Below are 17,612 nucleotides of genomic sequence, written 5' to 3' on the forward strand. Positions count from 1 at the left end.
AAGTCAGTCATGAACACCACATGTTCACAAGTGCTAACTTACTTAGCATACATTACTTAATGCAGAATCTAATTTAAGCTTCCTTCCCTTCATAAATACCCTGCCACTGGTAGGTTCATGGATCCCATTCTAACCCATTACTTTAGTAGTCAAATACCTTAAGTATCTTAAGCCAGAAGTTACATACCTCCTGTTCCCTGACAGATTTCAGAGCTTCCAACTAGTTTATTTCTTCTAAATTTAAAACAAAGTTCAGGTACATTTAAGCCATTTACTTCAGCTTAGTCTAGGTTTAATGTTACCCATGTTCTAAGTAAAATAAACATAGTTCCTCAGTTATTAAATGAGTTTAACCTTAAGTATGCCTACTCTTACTATATGGTATAGACATGTTTTATTAGAGGGAGCAAGAGGCAAGCTAAAACTTTCTGCCCAATATTTTCTCAATACAGTACATTGATGCTTACGAAAAATTCTCTTTATTTTTATTGGATACATTGTATCACACCCCAGAACTTGCTTCTCTGACCCAAAGTGAGAAGTGATGCTTCTACCCTGAGAAAGCGAGCCTCATTGAGCTTACACTCAAAAGCTGACAAAGAAGCCCAAAAACTTGGAAAATTTACCGAAGTTACCACATTTAGTTTCTCTAAATTTACACATGATGATTATCAAAAATGTCAAAAGTACCCCACTTTTTTTATAGCTCCCTTCATTAATGTATTTTTTTCCTCTTTCAATTCTTCCTTCAAATTTTTCCTTCATACTGTCAGCTTCCATGACAGCCCTCTTTTTTTTTTTTTTTAATGACTCTAACATTGAAGCTGGGAAAAAGACCAAAACTCAGTTACCTCTAATTTTACAAATATAAATTTAGGAAGAAAAAATAAATGTCTAACTATCAGTAATGAAACATACGGTGGACCATTTCCTTCTTCTGTACCAATAAAAGTACCAAGAAAGGCTTCAGTAATTCCCAGCATGTGAATGGAGAACTTAGCACAAAAGAGATAAATACCAGTATCTAAATCAGGGTCAAGAAATAAATAGCAAACAGTGAAGTTAAAACAAAATATCGACCTTAATTCAGAGCACATGAGCACACACACAAAGCTCTCAGAATATTCAAAAGAGTTTCATCCCATAATCTAAGTACCTCCTCTCAACAATCAACACCATACTTGGAAAACCAGCCACAGGTCAGCTGCTGATGCTGTATGGATGCAGCCACAGATCATTACCTTCCTAATTGTGTGTATATCTAATAGGCTCATACAGCTTTTGGAACAAAGGTTTTATAATGGAGTAAATGATAAATACTTAACTATGGTGCAACCAGATGCTATAATAACATGAGCAGCATTTATATAGCAAATATTAGAATGTATTAATGCTGTATGTTACAACAGAGAAAAAATTAGATTCATAAAAATACAGTTAAGGAGAAGAATGCAATGTATAATATAGCTTAATTGTGGCAACTTGCTAAAATCCCATAAGTGATACTAAAAATATTAAGCAAGATATAGTTAATAATTCAGTCAATGAATAAAAATTATCAACTGCTCATAGAAGAAAGAAAAGCTATTTATAATGTAAAAATTCAAAGATAACCCATCTAAATTGTAATATGACTCTGAAGAATATTAATTAGATTAATTTATATATATTTTTTGTCATTTCAAACCACGGTATATGGAAGAAAACCTAAGCATGCATATACCCTTGTAAATCACTGATCAAGATATAGAGTAAACCAGCCATGTTGCTCCATCTTCTGGTGGTACTTCCCCTTACCTAGATGTATTTCACTATGTGTTTCTACAGCTTTCACATTTGTAGCATGAGAAGAAAACATAAAAGCTGATAAGCTTCCTCCTAAACAGACAACTTGAAACTGTCCAAATAGGGTATTCTGGAGGGCAAAAATCGAGTATCCTTTAAAAAAAAAATAAAGGAATAAACTGAATTTCTCATTTTATATTAAATTAGCCCTCAGGCAATCAGCCCCTCACAAACAACTTAACATCTACAAAAGGCTGCACGATTGGTGTGTGCGTGTTAAAGCTCTACTGTCAGCAAAACTGTTGGCCTCTTCTTAGCAACATCAACACTTCCTTTGAATTTTAGCCAGTCATGCTTTAGGCGCACTCCCAGCTCCACTATTAACACAGGAGCTATAGCTATAGCAGTAATCTTTTCACCTGACAAGGATGCAGTAACAGTTGTTGTTGTTTCCTAATTGTGCGCACAGGTAGAGCGCTACAACTTCGATACACAAATATACTACATTCTTAACTCTTCTTCAGCTTCTTGTACCTTAGACCCAATTGCTGTCATATTCAACCTATTCTTTCACTTGGGGCAAAGATGTGCAAAGAACAACTTCTACAACTGCTGAAATACATAATCTACAAGAACACAATATTTATGTATACAAGCATGTCCTTTCACATTGACAGAAAAGCACCAAAGTAAGGTATAAAATATGTGATGAAGGATATCATAGTAAGGATGGCAATACCTTCTATGTCCTACATGTAGACACAAAGCTTACTACTGAATCATCACCCAAATCCAAAACATTTACTAAGTACTTACTATCATCCAGGGATTGTATTAGGCTTCTGCGATACAACTGGAAATGATACTCTCCTGTAATTTATTATTTAAACTCCCTTCACACTCAGAGTGTGGTCCATAGATCAGCAGCAGCAGCATCACTGAGGAGCTTATTTGACTCTCCTGTCTTACTCCAAACTTACTGAATTAAAATGTCTATTTTAACAAAATTTCCCAAGTGATTTGTATACATAATAAGGTTCGAGGGGCACCTGGGTGGCTCAGTAGGGTAAGCATCTGCCTTCAGCTCAGGTCATGATCTCAAGGTCCTGGGATCAAACACTGTATCAGGCTCCTTGCTCAGCAGGAAGCCTGCTTCTCCCTCTGCCTGCTGCTCCCCCTGCTTACACTCTCTGTCACAAATAAATAAATAAAATCTTTAAAAATAAAAAAAGTTTGGGAAGCACTGGTTTGGAGGGCAGTGGCTTGGAGGACACAGGATCTAGAAATTATTATATCAAAATTCTTCCACAATAAAAGAACACAATGATGTTTTCTGTATTTTTTGTGTATCTGTGTATTGGAGTAATTGAACTAAATGATGCTTATAATTTCTACCTCTTCTAAAATATTGTAATATTACTACATTGTCTTTTGTTGTTGTTTTTTTTTAATGGTGCTACTGAATGACCTCCATTTACAGGCATCTCAATATCTAACTGTATACATATAAATTTAGATGTTGAAAGTATCCATATCTATATTCAGTATACAAATCAGAGATACTGAAGGATCAATACACATATTATGCTGACTTAGGCTAAAGGATTCACAAAAGAACCAAAGAAAATGTCACTCCCCGCCACTGTCCCTGTTCTGCTATTAGCAAGTGTGTAGCTGTGTATAGGCTATCTCCACGGGCCTCATTTTTCTCATCTCTAAAATAAAATAGTTGGGTTAGATGAATTCCAAAGACTCCTTAGTTTAAGGTTCTGATACTTGTATGCCTTTTCAGTCTGCATCATACACCACCACAGCTCATGTCCTTGGAGTGAAAATATATCCTCTTTGCACACACAGATCATTTTCAAATGATCAGACTAGAGAAGATACCTTTTCAGAGTTAACTCTTTTAGGACTTTAATTCCTCATCAATAACTAACTTTTATTGACAATCTTATGGACTTAGGTATATCACTATAAGACAGACAAAAATAAGTGCATATTGATGCAAACACTGAAGTTTTTTAGCACCCTAAAATTCCTATCAGCATTGTATATTTTGAAAACAACCCATAACAAAGCATTAACTATTTCAGTAAGCATTCTCCACCATAAAGTAACTATAAGCTGCCCATGAGGCAAACTATCATAGCAAACAACCTTGTAAAAAATTAATAAATCTTCTCTGGTGCATGAAAATCAGCTAGTATATGCCTGATTCAACAGCTTTCTACCTAAGTGCCACCAATAAACTGAACCCCAGAGACAACAGATGGAAACAGAATAGCAAACCTTGGAATTTAAAAGATGTTTCCATGTTTGTACTTCATTAATTAATTAGAAGATACCTACTTGTCATGACTATTAATTATGTACAATGTAGAAATCAAATTTTAGAAGGAGAACCAATATATAATATGTATCATTTTGATTATTTGTTTTAAATAAAGGATGAGGTTCTTACATAAAATCTATAAGGTTTTGTAACTTCAGACTAACTATAGAAAAAGAAATTACCCTATAAAGATCTGCAGTTTATGAAGTAGTGAAAATGATTAGATGGCTATTGCAATAAGCTAGAAATTAGGAAATGTGAATATTAATTCTGACTCTGTTACTGACTTGGAATGAACTTGAATGATGTATCCAACTTTCTTCTCTCTCCATACCAGGAAAGTCAAGAATAAATGTAATGCCATTGTTGTTGTTGTTTTTTTTCTATGAGACAAACTGTGTGCAACTGAATAAAAATGGAATTGCATCTGTAGTGGATAGAATAAAACATGGGGCTGATTTGAACTTTGGTGCAGCCCAGTCTTATAACTCAACATTTTTAATACCTATGCAATAAATTTTTAAGTAATATCTGAAATGCTTTGGGATCTTCAGAAACAGCTTTATAAATGGCATAAATAATCATTTTACTTCATTGGCCAAGTAAGAAATAGAATACCATCTAAGGTAGACATGAAAATTTTAATGTAGCAGTCTTTGGTTGACTTACTCTTAAAAGGAGTAATTCAATCAGAACCCTTTCAAGAGAGTTGGATTAATTACAGAACAAGGAAAGGAAGAAGGATCCTCTCCCAATTGAGCTATTAACATATTTCATCTAGCAAAAACCACTGAAGTAAATCTACTGCTTCTAGAACTATTGTTCTAGAAGCTTAACACCTCCTGTTAATGCTCATTTAGCCCCCAATTACACTCTTTCTTAGACTTCATCTGAATAATCCCAACTGCATAGGTACTTTCTTTTTTAAAGTTTAAGTAAAACATATTTACAACTTCCATTTTCATGGTAATGTAATGGGAAGTTAGTTCTACATTGTACTGTCCTCACAGATAAGCAATTTCTAGTGCAATATCATTACATATCCCCTCATCCTATATGATCTATAACATTTTTATTGCCATAAGTCTTTACACTGATGAAGACTACTACCAGAATTCATCAACTTCCTCTTCTCTATATGCTAGAGTACAACAACAAGCCTAATATTATTCAGTTCTGTTTTGCTAAACACTGATTTCAGAAGAGCCCGACATTGTTGTCTTATGTCCTCAGAGTTCTTGAATTCCAAGGTGAGCCTAGGATTATTCTCTATGTGGTCAGTCATTATCCATCTGGAATTTTATTTTTCAATGCAAGGTTGTTAACCTATAGTTATTCTTACTAAATAAATTTTTTCTAATTTATTTCTATTTTTCCTCATTGATAAGGAATCATTTTAAAGGCAATTCTTATTTACAAAGTATTATGTACCCTTCTGGTTTGGGAGTTATCTGAAGGGATTAATTCACTCAACTCAGTGAAAGAAAAAAGCAATGGTTCATTCCTGAATATCATCACTAAAGAGAGAACAATAACGTGCTGAACAACAGCAACTGGAACCACAAGGGAAGTTTAGGAACATAGGATGTAATTATTACATGAGTTGGGATTTGGCAGAACATTGGGTCTGAGACCTTATTTCTAACACAGATTGCCATGGCACAATACTCAGGACCCTAATTTTACTGCCCATCAAGAGACCACAAAACAGATTAGAAGCAAACAATGCAACTCCTTTCTGAAAAGGTATCTGTAGTTTTGGGATTTTTGTTTGTTTGTTACACAGATCTCCAACCCCTACATCATCTATGTCCAAAAACATTCCATCTGATATGTTAAGAACAGTGCTGAACATTATGTGCCGTACAAAACTGTACAGAATAGAGAGTATATTCTTCTGAAACTTACCATTATGGAAGATGACTTATGAGAATAATATAAAACAACATCATAATAACTGTCACTTATACTAACCACATGTCAGGCATGGTGCTAAGTCCTTTATATACTGATTCCTCTATGTACTTTAAAGGATTTAAAGCATTTATGTACTTTACGTTTTACATGCTGTTTTCTTAAAACAGGCCATAAGTTAGGTGTTATTTTTAAAAATTTTTAAAAAAAAGAACTGTGGTGCCCAAGGTGGTACAAACAGTCTAACTAGATCTGGCTGACTACAAAGCCATACTCTAACTTGAGCTTATTGAAGAGTAAGTGTATAAGCAATAAGATGCTAAATTGTATGACATGGTTAAAAGCTAAAAATGACAAAGAAGGAAGAGTTTACATATTGACTAAAGGTCATAGGATAAAGTGCCATGAGGGAGGCTAGACTTCACTTTTGCGTTAAAGAATGATTAGCAATTAAATAAGCAAATAGAAAAGGTCTGTATACTCTAAATACCAAGTTTTATAAACCTCGTGAAAAGAGCAGAAGGCCAAAATAGCATGGCATATTTAGGGAGACAAGAGGGAGAGCAGGGGTATGTAATGTGTTCCAACATGGATATGTATCTGAAGTACAGGATTTTAATTTTGCATATTTTCACATCACTGTGTAAATGTACTTCAGTCTTCATAATGTTCAACTCAGTAATGTCAACTTTAATTTATACCAAAGGACTTCAGAAACCTCTGGGAAGGGGATATGTCTTATAATGCTATTATAAGTATTAAGGGTAGAAAAGAGAAGAGGGAATTAAATTCGAGTACAGAAAATCAAACTTTATTTTATTTTATTCCACAAAACCAAAGCCCCAAGGAAATTTCTTGATTTATAACCTCTCAAATTAATACACAAATCTGGGCTCTATATAATAACTGAAGCTTATTATTGCCATTCCTATGTAACATTAACCAGGAAGATAAAAACCAGTCAAAGCAGATAAACTCCAAGAATGCATCTCCAGATAGTAAAAACTGAAAAAGGCTCCAGATTCTCAGGCTAATCTTGCTTTGTCATCTGGTTACTTCAAGCTGATTCATCCTGGTAAACCCGTCACTTCATCTATCAGGGCCTCCTCCTCTCACCTTTTCCAACCGAAGCTATTTTCAACATTAGTCTTTTTGACAGTAGGAAAATGGAGAGATGCTTGTGCCCCAACTTAAAATACAGCCCAAGGAACTGAAGTATAAGCACTCACTCTTAAAAAAAAAAAAAAAAAAAAAAAAGAAAGAAAGAAAAGAAATAGCTAAATGCATACTTAGGAGAAGAAGTACAATAATTCCAAAAAAGAAAGGTAAAAGACTAGAGCAAAGTACTCCCAGGATCTTTCTGGCCCGGGGGTGGGGGGGTTGATGGGAGGGGGGTCGGGGGGGTCGGGGGGGGGGAATCTCTGAGAATGATGTTTAAAATGTCATAGGGAGGGACAGAAAATAAAATCTAATGAATGAGTCCAAGAAAATAACTATAATCAATCCACTGCTCATCCATAATTCACAGTTAAGGTAACATTAACATTTTGTGTTTATTTAAAGAAATGATTGGAAAATTATTAATGTTAGGAGAGAACCTAAATAATAAATAAGCCAAAGGGCTAACCAGGAGCCAAAGGGTTAATGCCCTTCTGAATTTTAAAAGTATAGTAAAATACATCAATACTAATTGCCTGTAATCTGAAACCAAAACTTCAGGTATGCTTCTTTGTTCTTAGTAACAAGAGCACCAACAAGTATTTATTGAGCATTCGCCATGGGTCAGATACTGTTGTGAACACTGCAGAGAATACAGCATTGAAGGTGACAGACGAGGCTCTGTCCTTATGCAGCTACGTGCTGTCACAAGGAGGAATGATAAATATGGTTAGACCGGGGAACAAACCATGACTAACCTCTGGTACAAAGAATCCTGCCTTATAAGGCAGAATCTTTCTTGCTGAATTGCAATTTTACAGAAACCTGAATCTTTTCCAGCAGAAGAAACCTAGTTGTGTGTGTTTAAAAGGTTTGGAGGCCTTTTAAGGCATAGGATTGGAGATAAAAGGCAAATCCCATCAAGTCAGAGAAGAGTTGATGTTGTTTTGACTCTCTGAACCCTGCCCAAACTAATTCCTAACAATTCATTTGTGGCTTTGGTACAGAACTTGGTTAATACTACAAATTCCTAGGAAGCTCTGCTACATTTGGAAACAAAATGGGAGGTAAACAAAATTTGTCTTTGCTATTCTCTGCCATCTCCCTCATTTGCCATGTCTTCTTGTATTCCTCTCTTTTTTCCTCCCTATTTTTCTATTTTGAAAAATTTTTTAAATTCTTCAAAAATCAATGTTTTCTTTTACTATACTATTTTCCCAGGTCTCATTCTTAATATCTCTTCAGGGAGTCAGACTGGGGAATAATAAAATGAAGAGTTCTAGGTACACAGTATAAAACCAAGTACAGTTTAATTTCCCTCATTTGATCCCTCTTATCATATCCCTACAAGTTCCTTTCCCTCTTTTCCATCAGTCTTTGGTCCCTGACTTTCTACTCTATCATCCTCTTTCCACTTCCCTCAATTCCCCTTCCATTCTTTCCAAATCGAAAAAAATGATCATTAGATATAAGGAGAGCTGGAGTTATGTAATACAAAAGGATTGACAGTATGTTATGTGTGCAGTTAAGTTCATTACATAAGGATTCATCCCTTTGAGTTTAAGACACTGCCTTGTGTGAATAAATTTCACTAGAACCATGGTTACTACATATAAAACTCAGAAGATTGTGAAGATAAAGTTTTATGCGTTTTCTTAGCTGTCTAAAGACATTATTTCAAAAATTGTTTTGTGTTTTCATATATACTAAAAATCTGCATGAGAGAAAGAGAAGTGGAGAGAGAACCCACCCTGTTTTGCCTCTCACCAGGTACCCACTTTCAAAGATCTCTTTAAGCCCTGGGTCTGGCATCCCTAAAACTGTCTTCATACTGCACGCCTAGGCCTCCTCACCTTCCTATCCTCCAGCCTGCCTCCCTGCAAGGTACTGGGAATGAGACCTGGAAAACGCGCAGGTCTAGAGTCAGACTGATTTAGATTTAAAGCCCAGCTTTATGTCTTATTAGCCCAGTGACCTTAGACAAGTTACTTAACTCTTAACAGTTTTCTCACCTTACAATGGTGCTCATAAAACCATCCCCATTGCACTGTTATAAACATTTCATGATCTGATCCATAAATTTACTAATCGCAATATGTGGCATACAGTTGCCATTTAATAAACGTATATATGATTTACATATGCATAAGTGTACATACATTTACACACCATGTGCCCATCTTTTCCTCAAACACACATACATACATACAATTTACTTATCTGTCCTTCATTCAGGCAAAGTCTTGCCCTTCTACCCTTGAAGCATTCACATTTTTCCAAATTCACGATTAGCTAATGCAAGAATCTAATCAATGAAAATGTGCTAATAAGAAAGGATGAGAGAAGAGGACAGTGATTATTGCCTGCCAACTCAAATATCCCTCAGTGATAAAATATGGCTCTTGGAAACAAAACTGTTCTAAAAATTGCATAGGCCAGTGACTTACAGTGAATTTAAAGCAGCACCATCTGGGAGATTCCTGTAGTAGCTCTGTGTAACTGTGACCCACTTCCTTTACATGAGCTAATTAATATGTAAGCCATCACTAATTTTAAAATAAGTAAATAAAACTTAAATGGATATTGTGTCCTTTTTCATATAAATTAAAGTACATGCAGAGTACTTACATTAAAGTACATACCCCACAACATTCTACAAAATAAAAGAAACTCTCAGGAAAATAGGGCAATAGGAAGGCTAAATGCCCATGTAATGTCAGTGATAAAGCAAAACCTAAAACACAATTCCCTTTTCAAGTCAATACTTTCAGACCATACTACAGTGATTTCATAAGGTGAACTAAAGAAAAAAAGAAGCCCAGCTTTGAAAACTTCATCCAAAAGATCCAAAATCTGTGAATCAGGCAATCACAAGAGAGTCACACCTTTGCCATACTAACACGAAAGACTTAAAAAATGGACTCGGTGCTTGGCCATGCGAGTCAGCCCCTTAGTCATTTTTCTAGACACTATCCATCATTGAACACATTCCCGAATTTCATGCAACCTAATTTAAACGTCTATCTGGCTGTTCTGATCGGAATGAACATTCAATCAGTAAAAGCTTGACAACCCTGACACCTAGTGGCTCTGAGGAAATTGGTGAGGATCAGCTTGGGAAAATTAGCTAGTTACTGTGGCAGCATCTCACAAATACATCAAATTTAGTGATTACTAATATTTTTTAATACTAATTCTGAAAGCAACTTTATAAAAATCTATTTTGGTTCTGTATTTATTTGGAGGTCTATACAAGGAGGCTAAAAGCTTTGCATTTGTAAAGTATATTTTCCTTCCCCCTTACACATTTAGTAAAATTCCACTAATCTTCAGAGATCAAACAAGAAAACTAAAGGTAGATTCATGCTTTGGCATATTCATGATTCTTTCCCTTAATTTTGTACATACATCTATATCCTTTTTCTGGTCATCAGGTGATTTTTCTCCTCAAGTATCCCCCTATTATATATAAAAGCCATCTGGCCAAGCCATCACAGAGGTTTCTTTTATGACACTGAGGCATCCTTAGTCAAAGGGTAGTTATAGGTTCACAAACCAGCAGGAGTTTTCTTTAAGGGAGGTATAAGGACACATGCGGAAACCCCCAAACTGCACATCTAAAAGCAAGGACCACAGTGAATGCTTCAGGAAGCCATATGAACGCAGCAGGTCAGCACAGCACAGCACAACCTATTTCTGCCCTAAACATTAGAAGATAAGTCTCCCTAGATCCACTTAAACCTGACAGGCAGAATGGCAGAAAGCATAAAGTGTTCATCTCCTCCACCAGGGAGAGTTCTGACTCCTACCTGCTGACGTTTGAAGGCTAAATAATCCAGATTTTCCAGCTCCTTTCCAAGCTTCTGGTAGGTTTTCTGGAGGTCAGATTTATTGGAAACATTTTTTAGAGACTCAAATGTTCTTTGAAACTGAAATTGAAAACAAAAGTAAATCATTAGGATAGCAGTACATTTTTCTCAAATGCCTATCTAGCTGAAACAGAGAAATAGTCCAGACTGAGCCTCAGTTTGTCTCATTCATAATCCAGAGTGAACACATGCCAATTGTCCTTCAATGAAATGATTGCAAAGAATTAGAAACTGTATCATAAGTATAACCAACATTACTGCATGAATGGGAAGCATGTTTAATCCTCATTCTAACAAAAGAGCATACTGCATTTAAAAAAGAAACTGTTTTAGCATATACTGTTACTTCTAATGAAAAAAATTGTGATGAATGTATTATTTCAAATCATAATGAGGAAGTTCTAAGAGAGCTCTCACATTCCAATCACAGAAACAAATATATATAAAGGTAGCTGTTTGTCTCTATAGAAATATCTATGCAAAATCAGCACCCCACAAACTTCAGCCAGGAAGATCTCTCAGATCTTATATTTTGAGAAGGAAAGAAAACCAACATTTTTGTAATCGAAGCATATGTAGCACGTTCAGCAAACGTTTATTCATTTCTGCTCTATAATGCAGATGAGTTATCATCAGTTCTGCTGAATCAGAATGCTTCTGTTCATTTTTAAGTCAGATACTAGATAAACACAAAGGAGACAAATTGCAGTGGATCACAGAATGTTGTTCTGCTGCTAATAATTAATTAAGCAAAGGGAGATCACAAGATATTCAATTCTTGGTTTATTTTAGTAAATTAGAACATACTTTGGAAGATCAGTGATTGAAAATGTCAAGTAATGTCACCTGCAATGACATTTGCATTTGCTCTCTCTCCATGTCATTTACCTCCCATATTCTCACTGTGTGCATTTAGACAGATTTCTACAGAGAGAGACTTCACCATTTTAAACACACCAGAATTCCACGGACTATGATGCTATGAGACAGGCTAATAAGATTTTATAGAATATTAAGTTTCCAGGGAAATGATTTGACCTTACTATTCAAACTCTGTGGGATAAGTCATATTATAATGGCATTCTACTGAATTAAATGTTCAATTTCATGAAAGCAACATGTTTATCTCAATCCAAGGTGACAGAGGAAAAAGAAATGGAAAATAACAGTGCTAAGCTTCCACAGCGCTACAGTAAATTAAATTCAACAAATAATCTTTTAGAACCTACTATGCACAAGGTACTATGAATATAAAACATATTTTCTGCCCTAAAGGAACTTAAAAACTATGAAGGAACTACACATGGAACTCAGAAATGGGAAAGACACTGACACTTATTGAGTGCCTGCTCAGTGCCAGGTACTTTGTGCTTTCCAATGTAATCTTATTTCTCTCCCCAATCTACAAGTGAGTACACTGGGACTCAGAGAGTATAAACCAGGTTTTTACTACAGTGTTTGTGCTCTTCCTACCATACCACTAACTCTAACGCGAGGCAAAGTAGTAAAGAGAATCCAAAAAAAAAAAAAAAGAGAGAGAGAGAGAGATAGAAATAAAAGCAACATGTAGTAAAACAGAAAAAAAAACTAGTTATACCAACTGAGGAACTCAGGCCATGTAGAAGACATGAAGAGATGTGATTTAGGCTTCAAATGGAAGGACAAGTTCTCAGAGCCTTAAAAGGGAACAGATTCTACCCATCAGTTTCAACATAGCCAAAGTCTGCTCATTTCCCTATTTTATAGCATAGTTAAAAAATTTATCTTGACATAATTATAATGACTTCTATATTAACTATTTATCATGTTGTATGATCATTTCTGTGTCTTGCCCATTTCTTGGTCCCTTCTCACTACATTCAAATCAAAATACCAAATTTAATATTCTAAACAATTTAAGCAAATTTACCAACAACTAATATAAACTAACCAATCTGTTTAATTCTAAGCATTTTATGTTCCCTAAAAAATATTAGCTCTACTTCTGAAATACTTCTTCTTCACATTTACTTCTGTGAACTTTATACAGATCCAAATAGGAATTTTAGGGTAAACACATTTATAAATCTTAAGAAAATAAAAAAAAAAAAAAACATGAAAACCAAGCAATATTTCCATGGCCAAAGAAGAAAGGGAGACAATCCAGGAAGAATACATCACCACAAAATATTTCTATGAAAAATCAGTCTGCGTAAAGTGGAGACTTTAAAGTTTGACCTTTCATTATCAAGACTTACTCTCTCCATTTATTGACACTAAATAGCTCAAAGTACTCAAATTACGATGATTCATTTATTTAAGTAAAATTTTTCCCATATAACAACAAATAATTGTCAAGGAGAGGTCATACAATTATCTGTAGTGTCCTTTAGGTTAGATCCCTATTAAACATGCCCCATCTCTCTCTGCCCATATATATATTTAAAGATGCTAAAGAGTAAAAGCAATAATTTTACTTTGCAGATAAAGCTGACATGAAAAAGATAAAAAATAAGACAGTGATTAAAGAGAGGTTTAGATTTTACTTTTAAAAAATTAGATGTTGACTTTATTTGAGGATTTTTCATTCCAATAGGCCACTGTGCTTGATCACTGAAATAGACCTCTTAAGATTTTCTCATTAGTTCAGTGCACTGCAATTTCATTATGTTGACTATGTCTCAGAATAAATGATCTCTCAGTTGAAGATAAGTTGGGAAAGGAAGCAGAATTAATTGAAGAGATTTTAACATTCCTAGATTTTACCTCTTCAAACTTCTGAGTGGAAATTTAAAATAAGCAAAGAAGGCCCAATAATTTGTTGAACACTACATTTATCCTGTGTTAATATTTTCCCTTACTCCAAAATTCAAATGTAAAATAAAAAAGCCCAATGAATAAATCTGACCTCCAACAAGCCTAGGAATGTTCTAAAACTGCCAAAACTGAGTATCAAAATGGTCTCTGAACCAGGAAACAAATGCAAATTCTGTTCTATTTGCTTACCTTATCAAACAAATATCACACGGCAGACAAGACAAAAATGAGAAGAAGCAAACATTATCTCTAAGCCTAAAATTTGCCACTAGAGTAAGTACTGTAAACACTCCCAGTGTGTTTTCTCATAAAACTCTTTTCTGTTCAGATTTTGACTCAAGATGGCAAATGTAGGGAGGTCCTGCATCTGCCTCCTCCCATAGACACATTGAAATTACAGCTGTATATGGAACAATTTCCTCTGGGGGAAAAAAAAATCTAGAAACTGGCTGAGCAACCACTTCACATCAAGCAAATGAGAGGTAAACATCAAAGCAGGTAGGAAAGCTGAGACACAAACTCACCATAAACCCTCCCATCCCCAGCATGGCAACCCACATTTGGGAGGAAACTCAAAACCCACAGCTAGTCCCTGAGTATTGAAGGTTTTGTACCCCACATTAGGCATGCCAACATTTAAGACCAGCACCCAAGAGAAACCTAAAACAAGAGGCTTTGGAGACAAATGGAGCTCATGCCCACAAGATCGACAGGGCTTTGTCAAACAGAAATGGCTCTGCAACAGCTGTGTGCAGGAGTGCGTGGGTGGCTCAGTCATTCAAGCATCTGACTCTTGATTTCAACTCAAGTCATGATCTCAGGGTCATGAGACTGAGCCCCACTGTGGGCTGAGCACTCTGCCCAAGAGCAACTCTGCTTGAGATTCTCTCCATCCTTTCTCTCCCGCTCAAAATAAATAATCTTTAAAAAAAAAAAAAGAAAAGAAAAAAAGCCCTGCCTGCAGGCTCACCCAGCACAGGAAGCAGCCCTTTGAAGATTTTATTTATTTGAGAGAATGAGAGAACATGAGCAGGGGGAGGGACAGAGGGAGAGACAGAGAGAGGGACAGAGGGAGAGGAACAAGCAGACTCCCCACTGAGCAGGGAGCCCCACACAGGGCTCCATCCCAGGACCCCGAGATCATGACCTGGCCAAAGTCAGACACTTAACTGACTGAGCCACTCAGGCATCCCATTTTCTTTTCTCTCTTGTTTTTAAAGATTTTATTTATTTGAGATTGTGACAGAGCAGCTGCCCTTTGAAAAGCTTTCCAACTTTATGTGAAAAGACTCATTTGTCAATTTTACTTTATATTTTAATTTTAATTCCAGTTTAGTTAACATATGGTGATATATTAATTTCAGGCATACAATATAGTGATTCAAATACTCTGTACATTACTCAGTACTCATCAGGATTAGGTGTTCTCGGGGCAACTGGGTGGCAGTGTCAGGTGGAGCATCCAATTCAGTTTCAGCTGAGGTTGTGATCTCACAGTTGTGGGATCGAGCTCCGAAACCAGCTCCACACTCAGCACAGTCTGCTCAAGATTCTCTCTCTCCCTCTCCCTCTCCCTCTGCCCCTCCCCACTCCCCTCACTCCTTCTCTCTTGCTTGTTCTTGCTCTCTCTCAAAATAAATCTTCAAAAAAATAATCATAAGTATACTCTTAATCCCCATCACCCATTTCACCCCTTCCCCCACCCACCTCCCTCTCACAACCATCAGTTTGCTCTCTATAGTTAAAAGTCTGTTTTTTCAGCATGGAGGTTCCTCAAAATGTTGAAAATAGAACTACCCTATGACCCAGCAATTGCACTGCTGGGTATTTACCCTAAAGATACAAACGTAGTGATCCAAAGGGGCACGTGCACCTGAATGTTTACAGCAGCAATGTCTACAATAGCCAAACTATGGAAAGAACCTAGATGTCCATCAACAGACGAATGGATAAAGAAGATGTGGTATATATACACAATGGAATACTATGCAGCCATCAAAAGAAATGAAATCTTGCCATTTGCGACGACGTGGATGGAACTAGAGGGTATCATGCTTAGCGAAATAAGTCAATCGGAGAAAGACAACTATCATATGATCTCCCTGATATGAGGGAGAGGAGATGCAACATGGGGTGTTAAGGGGGTAGGAGAAGAGTAAATGAAACAAGATGGGATTGGGAGGGAGAAAAACCATAAGTGACTCTTAATCTCACAAAACAAACTGAGGGTTGATGGGGGCAGGGGGGTTGGGGGGGTGGGGTTATGGACATTGGGGAGGGTATGTGCTATGGTGAGTGCTGTGAAGTGTGTAAACCTGGTGATTCACAGACCTGTACCCCTGGGGATAAAAATATATTATATGTTTATAAAAAATAAAATTTAAAAAAAAAAGTCTGTTTTTTGGTTTGTCTCTTTTTTCCTTTGGTCATTTGGCATTTTTTTAAAGCTTTTATGCCAATTCCAGTTAACCTGGAGTGTAATATTAGCTTCAGATGTACAATATAGTGATTCAACAATTCCATACAACACCCGGTGCTCATCACAAGTGCACTCCTTCATCCCCATCACCTATTTCACCCACCTGCCAACTGACATCCCCTCCTGGTAACCATCAGTTTGTTCTCTATACTTAGGAGCTATTTCTTAGATATCTCTTTTTTTTTTTCTTTCCCTCTGCTTATTTGTTTTGTTTCTTCAATTCCACATATGAGTTAAATCCTATGGTTTGTCTTTCTCTTACTTATTTCACTTAGCATACTACTCTCTAGCTCCATCCATGTCACTACAAAAGACAAGATTTCTATTTTTTATGGCAGAGTAATATTCCATTGTATGTATGTACCACCTCCTCTTTACCCATCTGTCAGTTGATGAACACCTGGGCTATTTCCATAGTTTGGTTATTGTAGATAATGCTGCTATAAACATCAGGGTGCATGTATCTCTCTGAATTAGTATTTTTGTATTCTTTGGGTAAATAGATCATAGGGTAGTTCTATTTTTAACTTTTTGAGAAACTTCCACGTTGTTTTCCAGAGTAGCTGGACCAGTTTGCATTCCCACAACAGTGCAGGAGAGCTCTCCTTTCCCCACAGCTTCGCCAACACCTGTTGTTTCTTGTGTTGTTGATTTTAGCTATTCTGATAAGTGGGAGGTAATATCCCACTGAAGTCTGGATTTATATTTCCTTGATGATGAGTGATGTTGAGCATCTTTTCATGTGTCTGTTGGCCATCTGTATGTCTTCTTTAGAGAAAGGTCTATTCATATCTTCTGCCCATTTTTAATTGGATTGTTTCTTAGGGTATTGAGTTTTATATGTTCTTTATATATCTTGGATATGGATCTTTTATCAGATACGTCATTTATAAATATCTTCTCCCATTCCACAGGCTGCCTTTTAGTTTTGTTCATTATTTCCTTCACTGGGCAGAAGCTTTTTATTTTGATGAAGTCCTAATAGGTTATTGTTGTTTTTGTTGCCACTGGCTCAGGAAGGCATCTAGAAAGAAGTTGTGATGTTTCCAGCTTTGCATTTATCAAGGTTGTTTTGGCTATTTGGAGGTTTTTGTGGTTCTATACAAATTTTAGGATTGTTTATTCTAAATCTGTGAAAAATGCTGTCGGTATTTTGATAAGGATTGCATTAAAAATGTGTAGACTGCTTTGGGTACTATAGACATTTTAACAATATTTGTTCTCCCAATCCATGAGCATAGAATGTCTTTTAATTTCTTTTTATCATCTTCAATTT

General features: G+C 36.0%; 1 protein-coding gene across 1 annotated transcript in view; it reads right to left on the reverse strand.

Annotated features, from left to right (window-relative positions):
- Window positions 1–17,612, reverse strand: part of LOC111144805 (catenin alpha 3) — a 1,765,227-nt gene that overhangs the window by 1,582,528 nt on the left and 165,087 nt on the right. The window contains exon 5 of the mRNA XM_022499291.1: window positions 11,002–11,121. Within this exon, the coding sequence (XP_022354999.1) occupies window positions 11,002–11,121 (120 nt within the window). The remainder of the gene's footprint in view (window positions 1–11,001; window positions 11,122–17,612) is intronic.

Source organism: Enhydra lutris, unplaced genomic scaffold (genome assembly GCF_002288905.1).
Source record: "Enhydra lutris kenyoni isolate GAN:26980312 unplaced genomic scaffold, ASM228890v2 scaffoldscaffold12, whole genome shotgun sequence".
In the NCBI taxonomy this organism is placed as follows: domain Eukaryota; kingdom Metazoa; phylum Chordata; class Mammalia; order Carnivora; family Mustelidae; genus Enhydra; species Enhydra lutris.